At 40.5% G+C, this 22181-nt stretch overlaps 2 pseudogenes and 1 gene segment (V, D, J or C); all 3 read left to right on the forward strand.

The window, feature by feature from the left end:
* Nucleotides 1-8735: 8735 nt before the first annotated feature.
* LOC117714899 (biorientation of chromosomes in cell division protein 1 pseudogene) lies at nucleotides 8736-9254 on the forward strand (annotated as a pseudogene).
* A 3876-nt stretch (nucleotides 9255-13130) lies between these two features.
* On the forward strand, nucleotides 13131-14067 carry LOC117715062 (Ig kappa chain V-III region MOPC 63-like). The segment is given in 2 exon segments: nucleotides 13131-13252; nucleotides 13494-14067. Coding segments are annotated over 2 exon segments (366 nt in total).
* Nucleotides 14068-21076: 7009 nt separating this feature from the next.
* Nucleotides 21077-22181, forward strand: LOC117715063 (biorientation of chromosomes in cell division protein 1 pseudogene; annotated as a pseudogene).

Genomic DNA, 22181 nt, shown 5'->3' on the forward strand with positions numbered 1-22181 from the left:
GTGTATCTAAGGCAAATTAATGAGATTTATATTAATTGTATTGACAAAGTTTCAATAAGAGCATTTTGAACAAGCATAGTGTAAGCTTAGAAGGGAAAATATAATAAATATATGCTTCAAGTACTAAAGGGACACCAGGAAATGAAATGGAGTTGAATCCTGTGTTCTAGGAGATAGCAGATTAAGGAAATGGGACTTAAAGGCAAGATACTACCCAGCTAAATTTTGATCCAGATATAGTGGTACACACCTTTACTTAATCTCAGGAGATAAAGCCAAACAGATCTCTGAGTTGAAGGCCAGCCTGGGACAGAGCAAGTTCTAGGTGAAGAAAAGTTTAAGTTCAGAGAAGATGGTACACACCTTTAATCCCAGGAAACAGACATGCAGATCTCTGAGTTTAAGATCTGTCTAAAAAGCAAGATACAAGACAGCCAAGTTGACACGGTGAAAGAGTTGAAAAAATAGCTAATGATACTGTAATAGAAGAAAGGGGCCTTGTTCCAGCTTCTTCAAGCAGCAGAACTCTGTGGCTACAGCCATGTGGCTCTGGCTTTAGAGTGAAAAATGGAAGAGAATACTGGCACGATTGATGCTGATTAGCTGTAGCTAAGAAATTAGAAGGGATTAAGAAGAGACCAGTATCACTGAGGTAAAGTCTGGGAAGTGTTTTCTGAGAGCACAAAGAAGTTGTGTTCCAGAGATAGCCAAGGTTGTACCATGTGCTGCAGCAGTACTTGGTAATGTATAAGTGTCACCCAGCTAGTTAGTACTGGTTTTGAAAGGTTGAAGGGGTCAAGAAGAGCAGCTGAGGCTTGGCACTGTGAAAGGCCATGCAAGGCCATTGGTGAAGGTATAAACTCAGTTATAATTTATTGTCCAGGACTGAAGGGGTCATGAAAAGTATTTGAGGCTTGGCATCATGATGAGAGCCTATGAGAGGCTATTACAACTATTATGAAATCTAGTTGCAGCAGAAGATCCCCATGTATTAGAGATGCCAATACCATGGGATTGTCACCAAGAACAGAAGCATCAGTGGACTTGATCTTCCTGAGCTTAGAGTACTACAGAGTGCTGAGCTGGAGGAATGATACAGGCCTTGTGAAAGAGCCCATAAGATCTTGTGTGGATCCCAGACATTGAAAAAAGAAGCTGTACTATTGAAGTTGCCTTGAAGACCCAAAGATTTTTGAGATGCCAGAACCATAAGATATCTGGTGAGGAAAGCTGCTAACAGAAAGCAGAAACATCCCAGGAAAAGAAGTTTGTTGCAGTCAACAAAGATGAAAAAGGGTTTGGAGATCTGAGGACCACTTTGACATCAGACATGGAAATGCAGAGTTTGGAGTTTGCCCAGCTGGTTTCCTGTCTTGCTTTGGGGATTTCAGTTAAGTGATTAGATGGATTTCAGAAGAGACTTTGAACTTTGAACTTTTAACATTGTTGAGACTGCTATAGACTATGGAGACATTGGAAGTTGGACTAAATGTTCTTTTTAATTATGATATGGCTAGACATAGCCCCCATAGACTCATGTGTTTGAACAGGCCTATGTGGGCCAGAAAGTGGGATGAAATATGCTTGGTTCAGAGAGTGTCACTGTAAGGAGTTGTGGCCTTGTTGGAAGAGGTGAATAATTGTGGGCATGGGCCATCATCCTAGCTGCCTGGAAGTCAATCTTCCACTAACAGCCTTCAGATGAAGATGTAAAGCTCTCAGCTCTGCATCATGCCTGCCTAAATGCTGCCAAGTTCCAACCTTGATGATAATGGACTGACTATCTGAACTTGTAAGCTAGCCAACCAATTAAATATTGTGCTTTATAAGGAAAGAGAGGGGGAGAGAGAGAGAGAGAGAGAGAGAGAGAGAGAGAGAGAGAGAGAGAGGAAGAGGCTCACACAGCAAGGGACAAATTTGCTTAGGTCATCAACCTTGATTCCAAGAGCTCTCCCCATTGTTTGACTCAACCACTACCATCCCTATTCATCCCTATCTGCAGTCCACCAGCTGACAAAAGCCACTCTGCATGTTGCAGCATGCAGTGGACATGGACTTTTTATTGTGAGTTTCTGATGCTTCTCTCAGCCTATACACTAATTACATCTAATGGCAGGAACATGACATGAACGTACAGAGAACTGGCCTCACCTTTCAGATACTATATTGCACATCATAAAATTCCTTACCAACATTTCCTTATTTGCAAAATAAAGTTGCTGTTGCTTAACAATGATCTTTTAGTGTTATACTAAATATAATTCATCTGTATTATGAATTTGGAGGTACTCCTTTAAGCTTTGCAACCAAGGCAAATTCCTTGGCAGGAAATTGAGGCTTGTGGAAATTAGGGAGTTGGCCTAATGTCACACACAATACAAAGAATGTAAAATCAAGAGTCTATTTCAGTGTGGGAATTATGGTTTCATTAATGGCCACCACCCACCTACTACTAGGAAGACATGCTGGCCCGAGAATGCTACTGACACCCTACCCATCCTTGGTTTCTTGGTGCCAATAAGGAGATTCGCATGTAAGTGCCACACAGATGAGTCCATTCAGCTCTAAAACAGCATCAAATTATTAAAGAACACAAAAGACTACAGTATGCACTTGACTTGCCAAGACTGGTTTCTAAGAGATCATTGTTTGCTGCCATTGGCTGGTCTGTCTGCTCTCCAGACCACACACCAGCCTGGCTAACTGATTAACTCTATTCATTATCACTATGTATATAAGAAAGATTCATATTAATAATGTAGATTTAATGACTGTAATCAGCTTAAAGTAGTCAATGAAGAGTTAGCGCCCCTATTCCCTGGGCTTGGAAACTAAGGTGGTTAATATTGGGCTGTCTTTCTAGGGAAAAGTAGTGTTTTGGTTTTTTTTTTGGAACAGGGAGGATTAGCTAGGATTTATTGCATAGCAATTATCTATTGGTAGAAATCTGTATAATTATTATCAGGATAAAGTTATAATTTCTTAAACGGCACAAAATTTACTTTGATTACAAATTTAAGGTTTTCATTGGTACGAGCTTCTTATTGATATAAAAGTGGGATAAATATTGATACTCTCATGGGCATTCTGCCTGTCTAACACATCTAGGAATACAAGACCTAGACCCAGTCCTTCTTTAAATTTTTTAACTGATTTGAGATGGTTAGCCTGTGAGTTAAGGGACTATAGCATATTCATGGCTTTGAGTTTATTGTTAGAGTGTTTTCCATATTTTATTTAGAAATAGCTGAGAGGACTTAACAGACAAGAGTCAGGATTATATTACCTGGATAGTTAGTTTTCAAAACATCAGAAGTCCACAGAATTGACACGAAAAACATTTCTGTAATAATCATTTTGATTAGAGACCTGTCTGCTCCTGACAGCTTCTTGTCTTGGATTCTAAGAAGAAATTGAGCATCTTTGGAGTTACTCCAGCTGTGGGCAGACAGCAACTAGGCAAGAATTGCCTTTTTCCATCTACAGACAAATTATTGTCCAGAAAAGGACACACTTGCAGAATAGTCAACTGATTATATCTGCCTAGACAGAGTAATCAGCCCTTAATAATTCTGCAGCACTAAGGTCTGTCAGATGATTCTGGGCCAGAAGGCTGAAGATTTGATGTTCCAATGTTCTGTAGTATAGGGACTGTCCAGGTGTTCAGTGGTCTCTATAAATTGGCTAAGTTTTAGAAGCTATGCTTAGTGCTTCCCATAATTTAAGTTAACTCAGTCATTCTGGATTTCTGATGGGGTTGAAGACCTATAGTCTCATAGCCAATCCTGCATATTTACTTTGAGAGAAAAGATCTGAGTGGATGGTTTTCAGCTGATATTCATTCTAAAGCCAAGAAAAAAGCCAGGTTCAAAACCAAGTGTTTTAGTTAGGAGAGATGACAGAGGTTCAGGTTAGTCAACAAAATGATGGACTGGGTATTAGGACTATCTTGTACCTCACTGGTACAAATAGGCATAATTATGGTCTAATTGTACTTTGAGAGAAAAGTTTTATTTTAACAGGAAGGGTGATATGTAAGAGGAGCTAAGGGGGAAGAAGTACTGAGAGGAAGAGAAGAAGTAAGGAGTGGAGAAGAAGGAGAGGAGAAGCTAGGTGATGAGAGAGAGAAAGAGAGAGAAAGAGAGGTTGGGGCATGGAGGCAGATGTTCACATGTCTCTAGCAGTCAAAGATAGTTGATATATCTAGGTTGGGTATTGGGTTATACTTCTGATTGAGCATTACCAAACTTATAAAGCCTTTGATTAACATTTTAAATAAATGTATAAAAGCTAAAAGAAAAAGGGAGCATGTGATAGGGGTTTTCTAGGGAGGGGAAATGGGCAAAGGGAATGGCATCTGAAATGTAAATAAAATACCAATAAAAAGAAAGAAAGAAAGAAAGAAAGAAAGAAAGAAAGAAAGAAAGAAAGAAAGAAAAATAAAAAATAAAAAATAATGTGGCTTTAGTTGGGGTTACTGTTTCTGTGATGAAACATCATGTAAAAGACATTGTATAGAAGAAAATACCTAATTGAGGCCTTGCTCACAGTTTCAGAGGGTTACTCCATGGCCATCATGGCCAGAGCATGGTGGCACATATACAGGAATGTTGCTGAAACTGTTGCTAAAGACTTACATCCTGATCCATAGATAGCACACCAAGTGAAAGACACGGGGCCTGGCAGTGAAACTTCAAAGCCCACCCTAAGTGTATCATTCACACATCTCTTCCAACAAGATTACACTTCCCCCAGTACCTCCTAGTCCTTCCTAACAGTCAACCAAATGCAGAACAAGACACTCAAATATATGATGGGGTGTTCTCATCTAAACCACCACAAATGCTAAAGAAACTCCATTTTAAGTTAGGTATCTTGGTAACCACTAGCTGATTTTCTCTGACTCCAGTCCCTGACAGATAACTTCCTGTAACCCTAACTTAGTGACCCCCACCCAGAAATGCACGGCCATGACCATCTACTTGTTAAGATGTATTACTGCACAATCTACTGAATTGTGGCTTCTCTAACCTCCATACAACAAGGGCTATTTTGAAGTTGCCTTATCTTGGAGAGCATAACAACTCCTGACTTGCTTAGCAGATTCTCAAGGTATTGTTGGGGATTTTCACTTTAAAAAATAATCCTTCCATCATCCTCCTTCGTACAGAAATATCAATTTTGACTCAGAGATAATCTTGCTAAGAGTAATCAATAATTCTTTTAAATATAACTGGATTGAGTTTGTAGTCTTTTCCCAGGGGTCAGGAACCCATAATATTATTACTTAGAATATTTTCCAACTTTTCACTGAGAAGCTCTCATGCAATGTCCCAAGATACAAATTGTCTTAAAATTTCATAATTAGAAGGCTGCTATGAGACCATTTCACCTGGGTATCCATCCCATGTGCAGTCACTAAAGGTAGACACTGATGTGGATGTCAGGAAGTGCATGCTGAAAGGAGCCTAATGTAGCTGTATCCTTAGAGGTCTGCCAGAGTCTGACATCTACAGAGGTGGATACTCACACCTAACTATTGAACTGATCATGGGGTTCCCAATGGAGGAGTTAGAGAGAAGACTGAAAGAGCTGAAAGGGGTTGCAGCCCCATAAGGAGAGCAAAAATACCAATCAACCAGAGCTCCCAGGGTTTAAACCACCAGCCTTGGAGCACACAGGGAGGGACCTATGGACCCAGCTGTGTATATATATATATATATCTGAGTTTGGCCTTGTTGGGCATAGGTGGAGAGGAGATCCTTCATCCCATGAAGGCTGGTTGCCAAGTGTGGGGGAATTCAAGGTTGGGGAGATGGGAGTGGAGGGATAGGTGAGGGCACATCCTCATAGAAGCAGGAGGAAGGCGTATGGGACAGGGTATTCCTGGGTAGAGGGTGGAAATTGGGTAAGGGGATGATAACATCTAACATGTAAATAAAATATTTAATTTTTTAAAAAAAGTCCTCCAATAAACCTGGAACTGGAAATCCTCCCAAATATATTTGTAACTTGACATATTATCTCTTTGAATTGACCTCCAGAGCTCAATTTCATATTCAATCACAATTCCTTTATCTCTTCTTTTTTAAAGGGTAAGGGAGAGATCAGTTAGGATACTAATTTTTAAGCCTCAAATTTGCATTCTCCTTCCTAAGTTTCCAAAGGGGTGGTGTTAAAAGTATTCACCTCCATGGCATAAATTAGCTACCTTGTAAAGTATGCAATTCTATATGTTTGAATAAATATACAGCTGTGTATTTAAAATTGTATTCAAGATATAATCCATAACTATCTCCATGCCAGCTCCAGAAAGATTCATGATTCTGGAGTTTGATTTTCCAAAAACTTTTATGGGTAGAACCTATCATGTGTAGCCATATTTGGGGGTTTTATTTTTACTGGGGGGTAGGTTGGATAGTTGGTTGGTTGGTTGGTTGGTTAGTTGGTTGGTTTTGAGAAGAGTCTCTCCACTTGCCCAGGCTGACCTCAAAATTAACAATTTTCCTATCTGCGCCTTAATGTCCAAGGTAGCTGAGAGTCTAAGCATAAACTGTAGCACACAGCTAATGTGCAGTCTTTGAGACCAGCTTCATTTCCCCAGCACAGCACACTAAGAGAGTCACCGATGACATTTTAGATGTTGGTAGTAGACTGTTTGGTGTTAGTGTTATTCGATTGTTGGAGAGTCCCAAGCTTTCTTTTTTAATCACTAGTTCAAGGACATGTAGCTGTTTCAAGTTTGGGTCTGTTAGTAATAATGTTGTGCAGAATAGTGGCACATGCCTGTAATCCCTGCATTACTGGGGACAGAGATATTCTACATAGTGAGCCCTGGGCCAGGCACTGCTATACAGCAAGGCCCTGTATCAGTAATTATGAATGTTTGTACATTTAAGTACAGGTTTTGTATAAAAATAGGGTTTTGTTTTTCATGGTTAAACACATATTAGAAGACTGCAGGGTCATAAATTATGCTTATCTTTAAAAGAAACTGGCAATGTGTTTGGCCAAGACACTGCATCGTTTAGCACAGAATGCTTGGGCAAATATGGCCCTGTTGATCTAGTCTATGTATTTGGTATTAATAAAATGCTTATCCAGAGGTAGATATCTGTTCAATTTTTTCAATGTTATTGTTAAAGCATTTGTTTTCTGACTAGTTACTGTGAGGATTCTTTAATATGTGGCATACTTCTTATGAATGCTTTCTCACAGGGTTTGACTTTTCTTTTTCTCAACTGTCTCTTTGAGAAGTTTAGTTGTTTTTTAGTCCAATTATCTTTCATTCCTTTTCGTTTCTACAGCTTGCAGATCCTAGTTTACTGCTCTTAAAAGTTATGATTATTTCATATTTGCTTTCTATTCTAGTTTTTCTTTCTGTTGCTAAGGTAAAGCAGTAACGAAAAGCAACTTAGCAGAAACTGAAGTAGAGACTATGAAGAAACACTGCTTACAGACTTGCTCTGGGCTCACATTCAGTTACCTTTCTTCTACAAGACTGATGTGCTTAGGGTTGGCCACACCCACAATGGGCTGGGCCTTCTTACATCAAGTAGCAACTGAGAAAATGCCTTGCAGACAAGTTCACAGGCCAGTCTGATGAATACAATTCCTCAACAAAGGTGCCCTCTTTCCAGGTATGTCAAATTGACAGCTGATGCATTGCTAATTTTTATTACTAATTATTTATATTCACCAAACAAATAAAACACAGATAACCATTCTCAGACATTGTGTGTTATTGTGCCTAATATAACTTAGATATGGATTTGATGGAAACATCGCATTTGCAGCAGCATGTTCTAAGATATCTCTCTCTTTCTCTTTCCCTGTAGGTCTCTGTGTTTGTCCCATCTGCTGAAGAAGGAAGCCTCTCTGAAGATGGCTGAAAAGGCACTGATCTATGCTATTAAGAGAGTATCATTAGCAGCCATGTCAGTGTCACTTTTTTAGAGCAGCAGTGTTTGGTTTTGCCCTAGATCTCTGGACTATCTAGTCTCTGGGTTTTGGTAACCCAAGCAGTGTCATACATAGGTTCAATCTTGTAGAACAAGCCTTAAGTCAAATCAGACATTGGATGGTTACTCCCACAAGCTTTGTGCCACCACTCCCTAGCACATCTTACAGGGAGCATAGATTTCTAGATCAAAGTGTTTGTGGCTGTGCTGGTGTTTATGCTTCTCTTTTGTTTTTTGAGACTGGACCTCAACATCTTGATCCTCAACCGGATACTTCAAGTTTCCATCTGCACCTGAAGTTAACCATGTGCCACAGCTCTTCCACCCAAATCCTGCCAGGTAAGAGATGGTTTCCCAGGAGTACTGACACACAGGCTTGCTAGAGGAACAAGCCGCAGTCAGAGACAGCAAGTCAAGACAACACCAAGGATAAAAAAAGATGGTGAAAAGCAAGGGCAAGAACATAAGCAACAGAAACCAAGGCTACAAGGCATCATCAGAACCCAGTTCTCCCACCACAGCAAACCCTGGATACCCCAATAAACCCTAAAAGCAAGACTGATTTAAGATCAAATCTCATGATGATGATATAGGACTTTAAGACAGACATAAATAACTCCCTGAAAGAAATTCAGGAGGGAGCAGGGAGGGTCATGGTTCCGACTGCCTCCCAATCCACCAATTCTCACCTCTGAAGCCTCTGGCTCTATCTTCAGTCAGTGGCTCCCAAAGGAGCAGACAATTGCAGGCCCAGTGTGGGCATGGGGTGTGGCCATGGAGGAAGGTGCAGGAGCAGCTTCAGGAGGCCAGGACCAGCAGGGGATGGGGGCTTCAGTGGGGCAGGCTGCCCTGTTAATCCTGCTTGACTGCCTCAAAGAGATCCACAGCTCAGTGCTCTCATAGTGGAGCAGCTAAAGAGCCTTGGCCTTTTGACAGCTTCCGCTGGGACTGCCTGACAGACATGGAAAATAAGCCAGCTTACCATAACCTGAGGCAGAAGGTGGATGATTTTGTGTCAACACATCTGGACAAACAGAAATGGAATTCTGAAATGAATAAGAACCAGTTGTGAAATGGGCTGAGGCAGAGCATGGTTCAGTCAGGCATGTTGGAAGCAGGGGTGGACAGGATCATTTCTCAAGTGGTAGACCCCAAACTAAACCATATCTTCATGCCACAGATAGAGTGAACAATCCAACAATTTCTGGCTGCCCAAAAAAAGAAGCTCTCCCAGCTCACCCTCCAGAACCTGAAAGCCAGGATCTTCCAGCTCCATCCCAAGATGCTTCCTAGAATATGCCCAACACCTTTGGAAAGCTCTATTTAACAAAGAAATGAGTTCTTGTTTCATATAAATATAACATTAGTCAACTCTGTCATTACTGATGTCAGGATTTTGGCCTTGACTGTGGTGGTATCCACATTGGATGCAGAGCAAGTTTGGTGGTGTGGGACAGTTACCCCTACTTGCACATGGATTGTGTTACCTTTGACCAGCCTATTGAAGGGTAGCCCAGTAGACACTACATAGGTTTAAGCATACAGTGACATGGGTTGTCAAAAAGCCAGCCAGACAGACAGAGAAAGAGAGGGAGAGACACACACACACACACACAGAGAGAGAGAGAGAGAGAGAGAGAGAGAGAGAGAGAGAGAGAGAGAGAATAGTTTATTGAATTTAATGACCTTAATAGTGGTCAAACCACTATTAAGTTCGTAGTTCAGAACTGAGTCTGAATCAATAAAATCAAACAATTATCAAAGCAGACTTTTTATAGGAAAAAAAACATGTTCAAAAGTTTGAAAGGCAAGAAAAGGAGCAATATTACATTTTGGCTTATTAGACAAAGTATTATAGGCTAACCGTTAAGCTGGTTGGTTCTGAGTAAGGAAGGGAGGTTGGATAAGTGACGAACAGAAGAATTTCAGAACACTAAGGCATCAGAGCATTATTGATTCAACCATAATTTCTTGGCTTATCAATAACATTCTTCAGTGGGAGCTGTTTATAATTACTTCTGGGAAGTGGATTCTGAGAACATGGACTGTATTCCACCTTATGAGCAAAACAGAGACTGAATAAAAAATGGCTACAGTTATGTTAAAAGGAGCAGGCCTCAACACAGTCCATAGAATCATAGAGGGTTGGTATAAAGTACAGGCCTAGGGGGAAGAGGGCCAGATAAATCTCTGTCACTATAGCTGCAAAATTTTTTGACAAGGGGAACTGAATAACTGGCTTTTGAAACCAGGGAGAAATGTGTGTTTGATGCCAGAGTCAGCATTTACTTGGCCAGCAAATTTTCTATGTAATAGCTTTACAGAAAATTATAACTTACTAAATGCTCACTCAGTCTAAGTTGGGAATACGCAACTAGATATTGCTCAGTGCTTACAATTCTTAATATGATTTTGTAAATTCAGAAAATGACAAAATGAAAGAGTTAACATTTCATGAGACAGAAATGACAACAGACTTCACACAATTTTCTTTGCAGTGTTTCAAGCACAACATTCATTAAATAATAATCACTGAAAAACATGAACTCTTCATAACCTCTGTCACATAGACTCTCTTTGCACTATGCATAAAACTTATTCTTCTTAGCCAATTTCTACCATATCAGCTTCAGGCTCATGTCTGCTTCTACACTCAATTCCTTTGTGCTCCTTGGTAAAGCCCAACCCATCCTTTCCCCATACTCAGTGCACTTCAGGACTTCTGGGCACATCAAAGAGCTCCTCTCTGAGCTGTTTATGGCCAAATTCCTTGTCTCAGGGTTGGCATCAGGTACCTACATTGCAATGGTCAACCTTGTCTGCCTATCTGTATTGCATTCCACACAGGAACATCCCTATCCCTTAAATCTTCTGTTCTATCTACCTTTCTGTCAGAGTGTACTGAGTCTCCACTCATGATGAGGGGGCCATTCTGATGCACTGAAGCAAAAGTGCCAATGTTAATGAATAGAAAGTTATAAGTCAATTTAAAAAGAGGACAAAATATTTATAAATAAAATATATATTAACAAGACTATATGCAAAAACAGATGAGATGTGGGGCTTGGAGAGGGGCAGAAGATTTGGTCATCTGGGTAACCCAAGCTACACATCTTAAAGACTGCAAACTCAAGATTCTCCCACTTCAGCTACTCACATGTTTTGATTACTAGAATTCATCATCATGCCTGGCAGAAGTGAAGCTCTTGACACTAGATACAAGACAAGTCAAGAGCTCCAAGAGCAATAAGAGCATTTCATAGAAGCAGTAAGATAATATCAGAAATATTTGTCTCCCACCAATAATAACCAGCCTTAAGGTAATAACTATGAGATTCAGGGATATTTAAAATGTATGGCCCTTGGCATGAATAGTATACATTGCAGAATATAGAAATATTTTTATTCTAGGCAAAAATAACAAATATCACATAACATTCTACATTATAACAGGTCAATGTTCTAACTTTGAATACAAAAATCAACTAAAAGTGAGCATACCTCAAAAAGGAAGGTAAAATGTGAAGGATAACTTGCAAATTTCATGCAATGTATATTTGGTTTGTACTGTTTATCTCATCTTTGAACTGTAGCTGGTTCAGTACAGTGAATGTGTACAATAAAACAAAAGTATCCATCTTTACATGGCAGAGACCTGGAAACAGAAACAGTGAACATAAGCTGAGGAGGGAATTGTCCATCTTTCCTTTGTCCTCACTCTTTCCTCACTTCTTTCTTTCTCATTATTTCTCCATTTCTTCTTCCTCCCTTTTCTGGTTTCCCCTTCTCTTCTTCCTTCCTGCCTCCCTCTCCCTCCTTTCATTTTACACTCCCCATTTCAATTCTTCTTAGTGTTCCTTTTTTTATAAACCTTCTTATAACTTTTTATTTTCTTATTTAATTAAAATACTACTGTGTCACTTACCACCTTAAATTATAGCTAGGAAATCCCACCTTCTGCCTAGTTAAATCTACAAAGTGGGCAGCAGTCTTAGAATATGAAGAAATACTCACTTCTCTGTCTATATTCACATACATGTCTAAATATTCATCGATCAATCTTACACTTTCTCTGGGGAAGAATCTACAGTTTTCTTAATTAGCTTTTTATCACCGTGACAAAATACAAAATTTCTGTCTTTTAATAATCTTAGATGTTTTGCAGAACTGTACAAAAGATGCATCTCTGCACATCTCCATTACATGCTTCTTTTCTTCATTTTGGAACTCGCTCATACCCTGCAGAATTATTTCTGTTCAATAAAAACAACTTCCTCTCACTGGCTTTACTTAAAGGCAATGGGCAGACAGGGTGGCTCTGAGAGCAAAGTGTTTGTCACATAGGTGTGATGACCTGGCTCACTCCCAGGTAGTCATATAAAGCCAGGCACAGCAGCAGCATAGACTGTGTTTGGAGTGATGCTATGACAAGATGAGATTCAGAAGGAAACAAGAGAATCCCCACAAAAACCTGGCCAAGGAAGCGTTTCATGAGTAGTGGTGAACAACAACAGACCTTGTCTTAGATCTACACCCAAACTTGTCTGCTGATCTCCACACACATACCATGGCAGGAAAGGTTGCGTTCAACCATGAACATGAACAAATAGACAAACACACAAAGAAACACCACACACACACACACACACACACACACACACATCTAAAACATGGATCTAAAAAATAAGGTAGTATGACAAGAATTAAGCTACTTTTCTTCACTGAATCAGTTTTTTCTATTCCCTCTCAGATACTGCTTTCATTGGGTGTGTACAATCTTGAAGGATCAAGTTGTTCTTGAAATAACTTACATTCTTCATATAGTGCATCCACAATGTACTCCTCCACCCCACAACTCAAAAACACTAGAGGGTAAATACTTAATAGAGTAGACTGCAAAAAAAAGCAAGGTGGTGGTGGTGAGCACCTTTATTCCCATCACTTGAGAGGCAGAGACAGGAGGATCTGGTCTACAGAATGAGCTTCAGGACAACGAAAAATAGAAAAATTCTGACTCCAAAAAACATGCATTTAGAAGAGTCCTTTAGGACACATGTGTTGCCCAAGTATATTTTCTGCTGACACCAACTTCCTGTGGGTAAAACAGGAACAGGTGCCCTTGGAACAGCAGTACACACTCTGCTGAGCAGATTTGCATATGGAGTCATTTCATAACAGCCCAGGCTCCTTTAAGGGCAGCTGTCAGGAGCCTAAGAAGCATCCTCTCTTCCAGCTCTCAGAGATGGAGACAGACACACTGTTCCTATGGGTGCTGCTGCTCTGGGTTCCAGGTGAGGATACAGAGAAGTGTTGGGAGCAACCCCTGTGTCCATCATGACTTTCCATGCCTCTGGGCTCTTGATCACTATAATTGGGGCATTTGTAATTGGTTTTAAGTTTCCTCATTCCCTTTGATTCCCTGGTTTCTCATAGTAATGTCCACAGTACACTTGAAATTTTTAAAGGAAAAGGTCCTCTGCTGGAAAGGTTTTTATACATAAATAACAATGGTCTGTGTGTTTGTCATTCCAGGCTCCATAGGTGACGTTGTGCTGACCCAGTCTCCAGCTTCTTTGGCTGTGTCTCTAGGGCAGAGGGTCACCATCTCCTGCAGGGCCAGTGAAAGTGTCTATAACAATATGCACTGGTACCAACAGAAACCAGGACAGCCACCCAAACTCCTCATCTATTTAGCATCCAACCGACCATCTGGGGTTCCTGCTAGGTTCAGTGGCAGTGGGTCTGGAACAGACTACACCCTCAATATCAATCCTGTGGAGGCTGATGATGATGCAAGCTATTACTGTCAGCAAGGTTATAAGCTTCCTCCCACAGTGCTCCAGGCCTGAACAAAAACCTCTTGGTGTTGCAGCTCTGAGGCTCAGTCTCTCAGTTCTTTCTTATTCTATGGCATCTCAACACAGAGCTCTAGGCATGTTTGGCAAAATATCTCAAATAATGAAACAAATTCTATAAACATATATATGTGTGTGTCCCCTCTTCCATGCCTTATAACTTATTTCCCAACAAAATATATAATTGTTTTAATTATTATTTATCATCTAAATTTTTATTAACACACATTTATCATTGGTTGACTTTCCCTTCTCCCCTAACTCCCTGACCACATTTCTGCCTATTTTCTCCCCCTCAGCATCCTCCTTTAACTTTCCAGTCACTGAGGATTTATTGTCTCTCATTTTTGATTCTGAAAATAGAAAAGGTTAATAAATACAAACTGTGGCACTGAAAAATAGTGTTAACTGAAGACATTTATTGGTGTATCTGTTTGTGTGTCTGTGTGTCTCTGTGTATGTGTGTGTGTGTGTTTCTGTCTGTGTATGTCTGTTTGTATGTAAGTGTCAAAGCATAACCTACAGAAGTTAGTTCTTTTTTTGCATCATGTTCAGTCTGATTCAAACTCAGGTCATAAGTCTTCTGTGAGCATGCTTCCTGGAACAGGGTGTGCAACTGTGCCAACCTGGGATACTATTTCTTACCCTTGAATCATTTATTTTCATTTTAAATTGTGTACCTGGGAAGAAGAGTACAAGTGTGAGTGCTCATAGCAGTCAGAAGATAGCGTCAGATCCCAGGGAACTAAAGATACAGGAGACTTTGAGCTAGTTGATGTGGATGCTGGAAACCAAACTGGGGTGCTCTGCAAGATCAAGAAGACCTCTGAACTGCTAACTTACCCATTCACCTCTGGTCTACCATTTATCAAGGTACTCCTGTAGATTTAGTAACCCCTTTTCCCTAGAACAGTGGAAGAGTTGATGAGAACATAGTTATCCATCATCTAAGTTAAATAGTTCATTGAGTAGCTAAGCTGTAACATTGAAGTTGCCTTGTGGACCGAAAGATTTTTGAGATGACAGAGTCATAAGGTATCTACTGAGGAAAGCTGCTAATAGGGAGTGGAACCAACCTGGGAAAAGAAGTTTGTTGCAGTCAACAAAGATGAAAAAGTAGTTAGAGATCTGAAGACCACTTTGACATCAGACATGGAGATGCAGAGTTTGGGGTTTCCCAGCTGGTTTCCTGACTTGCTTTGGGGGTTTCAGTTAAGTGATTGGATGAATCTCAGAAAAGACTTTGATCTTTGAACTTTTAACATTTTTGAGAATGCTATACACTATGGAGACATTGGAAGTTGGACTAAATGTCCTTTTTAATTATGATATGGCTAGATATGGTCCCCATAGACTCATGTGTTTGAACAGGTCTATGTGGGCCAGGGAGTAGAATGAAATATGTTTGGTTCAGAGAGTGTCACTATTAGGAGGTGTGGCCTTTTTGGAGTAGGTGAGTCACTTATGGGAATAGCCCATCATCCTAGATGCCTGGAAGTCAATCTTCCACTAGAAGCCTTCAGATGAAGATGTAAAACTCTCAGCTCTGCCTGCATCATGCCTACATAAATGCTGCCAAGTTCCCACCTTGATGAAAATGGACTGACTATCTGTACTTGTAAGCTAGCCCCAATTAAATGTTGTTTTTATAAGGAAAAGAAAGGAGGAAAGAGAGAGAGAGAGAGAGAGAGAGAGAGAGAGAGAGAGAGAGAGAGAGGAAGAGGCTCACACAGCAACTGACAAATTGAAGACATTTGCTCAGATCATCAAGCATGATTCTAAGAGCTCTCCCCATTGTTTGACTCCACCACTACCATCCCTAGTCAGCCCTATCTGCAGTCCACCAGCTGACAAAAGACACTCTGCATGCTGCAGCATGCAGTGGTCATGGACTTTTTATTGTGAGTGTCTGATGCTTCTCTCAGACTGTACACTATCTCCATCTAGTGGCAGGAACATGACATGAACATACAGAGAATTGGCCTAACCTTTCTTTTTTAATTAATTTATTTATTTTTATGTGTATTAGTACCCCATTACTGTCTTCAGACACACCAGAAAAGGTCATCAGACCCCATTACAGATGGTTGTGAGCCACCATGTGGTTGCCAGGAATTGAACTCAGGACCTCTGGAAGAGCAGTCAGTGTTCTTAATCACTGAGCCATCTCTCCAGCTCCTGCCCTAACATTTCAAATACTATAACTGCACATCATAAAACTTTATACCAAAATTTCCTTATTCACTATATAAAGTGCTGTTGCTTAACATTGATCTTTTAGTGTTATATTAAATATATTTCATCTGTATTATGCATTTGGAGATACCCCTTTAAGGTTTGCAACCAAGGCAAACTCCTTGGGAGGAAATTGAGGCTTGCAGAATTAGAGAGTTGGCCTAATGTCACACACAATACAAAAGATGTACAATCAAGAATCTATTCCAGTGCCTGAATTATGGTTTCATTAATGACCCCCACCCTCCTACAACTAGGAAGACATGCTGGCCAGAGAAAGCTACTGACACCCTAATCATCCTTAGACTTCTGGGTGCCAATAAGGACATTAGCATGTAAGTGGCACACGGATGAGTCCATTCAGCTCTAAAACAGCATCAAAGTGTTAAAGAACACATGAGCCTACAATATGTACTTGACTTGCTAAGATTGGCTTCTAAGAGATCATTGTTTGCTGCCATTGATTGGCCTGTCTGCTCCCCAGACCACACAACAGCTTGGCTAGTTAATTAACTCTGTTGCTGAAACAGTTGCTAAAGACTTACATCCTGATCCATAGATAGCAGGCAATGAGAAAGACAAGGGGCCTGGCAGTGAAACTTCAAAGCTTACCCTAAGTGTGACGTGTGACACACACACACACACACACACACACACACACACACACACACATCTCTCCCAACAAGGTCATACTTCCTCCAATACCTCCTAGTCCTTCCTAACAGTCAACCAAATGCAGAACAAGACACTCAAATATATGATGGGGTGTTCGAATCCAAACCACCACAAATGTTTTATATTCTCCAAGAAATTATTATGATGGCTAAAGAAACTTCATTTTATGTTAGGAATCTATCTTGATACCAACTAGCTGATTTTCTCTGACCCCAGTGCCTGGAAGATAACATCCTGTAACCCTGACTTAGTGACCCCTACCCAGAAATGCACAGCCATGATCATCTACTTGTTAAGATACAACTAACTGCATTGTGGCTTCTCTAACCTCCATACAATCAAGGGCTATTTTGAAGTTCCCTTATCTTCGAGAGCATAACAACTCCTGACTTGCTTATGCAGTCAACTCAAGTCAACTCAAGGTTGTCTTGTGGTTTTTCAGTTTTAAAACTAAGTGTTTTAGTTAGGAGAGACTACAGAGGTTCTGGCTAGTCAACAAAATGATGGGCTGGGTATTAGGACTATCTTGTACCTCACTGATACAAATAGGCATAATTATGCTCTAATTGTATCTAGAGAGAAAAGTTTTATTTTAACAGGAAGGGTGATAGGTAGGAGGAGCTAAGGGGAAAGGAGTATTGAGAGGAAGAGATGGAGTAAGGAGAGGAGATGAAGGAGAGAAGCTAGGTGATGAGAGAGAGAAAGAGAGAGAAAGGGGGGCATGGAGGCAGATGTTCATGGGTCTCCACCAGTCAAAGATAGTTTATATATCTAGGTTGGGTATTGGGCTACACTTCTGATTGAGCATTACAAAACTTATAAAGCCTTTGATTAACATTTTAAAAAATTGTATAAAAGCAAAGAGGAAAAGGGGGCATGGGATAGTGGTTTTCTAGGGAGGGGAAATGGGGAAAGGGGATGGCATCTGAAATGTAAATAAAATATAAAATAAAATTTTAAAGGGGAAAAAAGTCCTTCCTCATCCTCCTTCACACAGAAATATCAATTTTTGCAAAGAGATAGTTATCCTGCTAACAGTAATCAATACGTCTTTTACGTAAAACTGCATTGATTCCGTGTCCTTTTCCCAGGGTTCAGGAACCCCATAACATTATTACTTAGACTATTTTCCAACTCTCCACTAAGCAGCTTTCATGCAATGTCCCAAGATACAAATTGTCTTAATAAACATGATTAGAAGACCACCAGTAAACCTGGAAACTGGAAATCTTCCCAAATTAATTTGGAACTTGATATATTATGTTCATTGAATTTGCCTCCAGAGATCAATTTTCATATTGAATCACAATTATTTTTGTCTCTTCTTTTTTGAAGGGTTAAGGGAAAGATCAATTAGGATACTAATTTGTAAGCAAGTGTGGCCTCAAATTTGCATTCTCATTCCTATGATTCCCAAGAGTTTGCGTTAAAGGTATGTACCTCCAGCCATAAATAAGCCACCTTGTAAAGTATGTAATTCTATATATTTGGAGAAATATACAGCTGTGTATTTGCAACTGTATTCAAGATATAATCCATAACCATCTTCATGCCAGCTCCAGAGCCTTTCATGATCCTAGAGTTTGCTTTTCCAGAAACTTTTATGGATAAAACCTATCATGTGTAGCCATATTTGGGGGTTTTATTTTTACTGGGTGTTTCGTTGGATAGTTGGTTAGTTGGTTGGTTGGTTGGTTGGTTGGTTGGTTGATTGGTTGGTTGGTTGGTTGGTTGGTTTTGAGAAAAGAGTCTCTCCACTTGCCCAGGCTGACCTCAAAATTAACAATGTTGCTGTATGTACCTTAGTATCCAAGGTAGCTGAGAATCTAAGCATAAACTGTAGCACACAGCTAATGTGCATCCTTTGAGGACACCTTCATTTCCCCAGCACAGCACACTAAGAGAGTCACCAATGTCAGTTTAGATGTTTGTAGTAGACTGTTTGGTGTTAGTGTTAGTCGATTGTTGGAGAGTCCCAAGCTTTTCTTTTCTGTCTTTTCTTTTTCTCAACTGTCTCTTTGAGAAGTTTAGTTGTTTTTTAGTCCAATTATCTTTCATTCCTTTTCTTTTCTACAGCTTGCAGATCATAGTTTACTGATCTTAATAGTTATGATTATTTCACATTTGGTTTCTATTCTAGTTTGCTTTCTGTTGCTGAGGTAAAACACTGACCAGAAGCAACTTAGCAGAAAATGAGATGGAGACTATGAAGAAACACTGCTTACAGACTTGGTCTGGGCTCACATTCAGTTACCTTTCTTCTACAGCCCAGACTCATGTGCTTATGTTTGGCAATGCCTACAGTGGGCTGAGCCCTCTTGTATCAAGTAGCAATTGAGAAAATGCCTGCAGACAAGTTCAAAGGCCAGTCTGATGAATAAAATTCCTCAATAAAGGTGCCCTCTTACTAAGAGTGTCAAATTGACAGCTGATACATTGTTAATTTTAACAATAATTTCTCTTTTATTATAATTGAACAATTCTTTTCTTAAGGTATATATATTTACTTTATATGAGTACACTGTTTCTCTCTTCAGACATCACAGAAGAGGGCATCAGATGGTTCTGAGCCACCCTATGGTTGCTGGAAACTGGACTCAGGACTTCTAAAAAAGCAGTAAATGCTCTTAGCCACTGAGACATCACTCCAGCCCCCAATAATAATTATTTCTGTTCAACAAACATAAAAGACAGATAATCATTCTCAGACACTGTATATTATTGTGCCTAATATAACTTAGATAGGGATTTGAAGAAGACATCTCATTTGGAGCAGCATGTTCTGAGATATCTCTCTCTTTCTCTTTCCCTGTAGGCCTCCATGATTGTCCCATCTGCTGAAGAAGGAAGCCACTCTGAAGATGTCTGAAAAAGCACTGATCTAGGCTTATAAGAGAATATCATTAGCAGCCATGTTAGTCTCACTTGGTTAGAGCAGTACTGTTTGGTTTTGTCCTAGGTCACTGAACTATCTAGTCTCTGGTTCTTGGTTATAAAAGCAGTGTCACATATAGGTTCAAACTTGTAGAATGAGCCTTACATTAAATCAAACATTGGATGGTTACTCCTACAAGCTTTGTGCCACCATTGTCCTAGCACATCTTACAGGGAGCATAGATTTGTACATCAAAGGGTTTGTGGCTGGGCTGGTGTTTATGCTTCTCTTTTTATAGCCTGCAGAGTACCTTCCCATACCAAAGACACTAGAACATAGTGGGGAATTCCAGTTCTATGCAGGCACCAGTTCAACCTCTCCATGTTCAGAGAGTTGTGTGGATATCCATATATTTGTGGAACAAGCAGAGGAAGCGTTGACTTGAGCCTCTATATTAGTGTGTGAACCCTATCAGGAATTCAACCAAGCTTAGATGAAAACTATTTGAAGACTTGTATATGTACACATGTGTGTGCATGCTTGTGTGCTCACGTCCCACTGAACAGTACCCCAGCTCCAAAAAAAAAAAACTCTACTTTTTTCTCAGTTTGTATTTTCTTTATTTCTTCTACTTACATTTTCAGGACTTGAACTTCTTTATTCATTTTCTTCACCTATTTGACTGTATTTTTTATTATTTTATATATTTACATTTCAAATGTTGTCCCCTTCTCTTAGGAGAAAGACTGAAAGAGCTGAAGGGGATTACAAACTGACAGGAAGAACAACAGAATCAACTAACTATACCAATCAGAGATACCAGGAACTAACCCACCAACCTAAGAGGGCTGGTCCATGGCCCCTGATACATATGTAACAAAGGACTGCCTCTCTGGCCTCAGTGGGATGAAATGGACTTCGTCCTGTGGAGGTCTGATGTCCCAGAGAAGAAGAATGCTAGAAGGGTTAGGTGGAAATGGTGGGTGGGTGGGTGGGTGGGTGAGGGAGCATCCAAGAAGATTCTTTAATTGCATCTATGATGAATACATACAGACATTTTCCTTGCTGGTGTTCCTCAGACAGCTCTGCATTACAAGATTTTATAAGGTATTCGTTTTGGACTTTGATTTTTCTTGTTTTTTCATCTTTAGACTCCCCACACAGTCCACAATGCAGGAACTTACTGTGTAGACAAGACTAGTGTCAAATTTACAGAGATCCTCCTGCCTCTGCCTTCTAAGTGCTAGGGTCCAAATCATACACTAACAGGCCCAGTCTGAAACATGATATTTTTTAACCATCTATAAATTGTTACAAGTAAACACCAGGCTTCACACAACTTGTATGCAAATCCATCATTTACTGTGGAGTGGAATTTGCATTTGTTTATTTGTTGTTTGAGACTGGACCTCAATATCTTGATCCTCAACAGGATACATTCGGTTTCCATCAGCACCTGAAGCGGACCATGTGCCATGGCTCTCTCTACCCAAATCCCACTAGGTAAGAGATGGTTTCCCAGGAGTGTTGACTGCCACTTCTGCTCAAATTCCTGGCCCAAAAGAAATCTGCCCAGAGCCATCAGGACAAAAGAACAAAGAAGCACTCTGGGACATAATCCTTCTGTTTTCGTCTGCACCCAGAGCTGTGCCACAGCTCACCATACCTGAATTCCTCCTGGAAAGAAGTTGTCTCCCAAGGGCATGGACACACAAGCTTGCAGGAGGGACAAGCCACAATCAGAGACAGTAAGACCAGACAACACCAGAGATAACCAGATGGCGAGAAACAAGGGCAAGAACATAAGCAATAGAAACCAAGGCTACCTGGCATCATCAGAACTTAGTTGTCCCACCACAGTAAACCCTGGATAACCCAATACACCCTAAAAACAAGACTATGATTTAAAAATCAAATCTCATGATGATAATAGAGGACTTTAAGAAGGATATAAATAACTCCCTTAAAGAAATACAGGATGGAGAGGAGAGCATTGTGGTCTCCACCACCTCCCAACCCACTACTTCTCACCATGCAGCCGCCATTGACACTGCCTCCAGGCATCTTGTTTATGCTATTGACTCCCAGAGGAGCAGCAGAGCACAGGGTCCAGTGCGAGCACAAGGTGTGGCCATGGAGAACAGTACAGAAGCAGCCTCAGCAGGCCAGGAATGGCATTGGGGGGAGCTCCATGGGGCAAGCAGCTCAGTAAATCCTGTGTGGCTGCCTCTGGGAGACCTGCAGCTCAGTGCTCTCATAGTAGAGCTGCTCAAGAGCCATGGCCTGTTTGCCAGCTTCCACTGGGACTGCCTGGCTGACATGCACACTAAGCCAGCTTGCCAGAACCTGAGGCAGAAAGTGGACAATTTTATGTCAACAAGTCTGGACAAACAGGAATGGAATCCTGCAATGAACAAGAACCAGTTGCAAAATGGCCTGAGGCAGAGCATGGTTCAGTCAGGCATGTTGGAAGCAGGAGTGGACAGGATCATTTCTCAAGTGGTAGATCCCAAACTAAACCACATGTTTAGGCCACAGATAGAGAAAGCAATCCACAAGTTCCCACCTGCCAAAACCTGA

The sequence above is a fragment of the Arvicanthis niloticus genome, chromosome 9, assembly GCF_011762505.2.
Source record: "Arvicanthis niloticus isolate mArvNil1 chromosome 9, mArvNil1.pat.X, whole genome shotgun sequence".
In the NCBI taxonomy this organism is placed as follows: Eukaryota; Metazoa; Chordata; class Mammalia; order Rodentia; family Muridae; genus Arvicanthis; species Arvicanthis niloticus.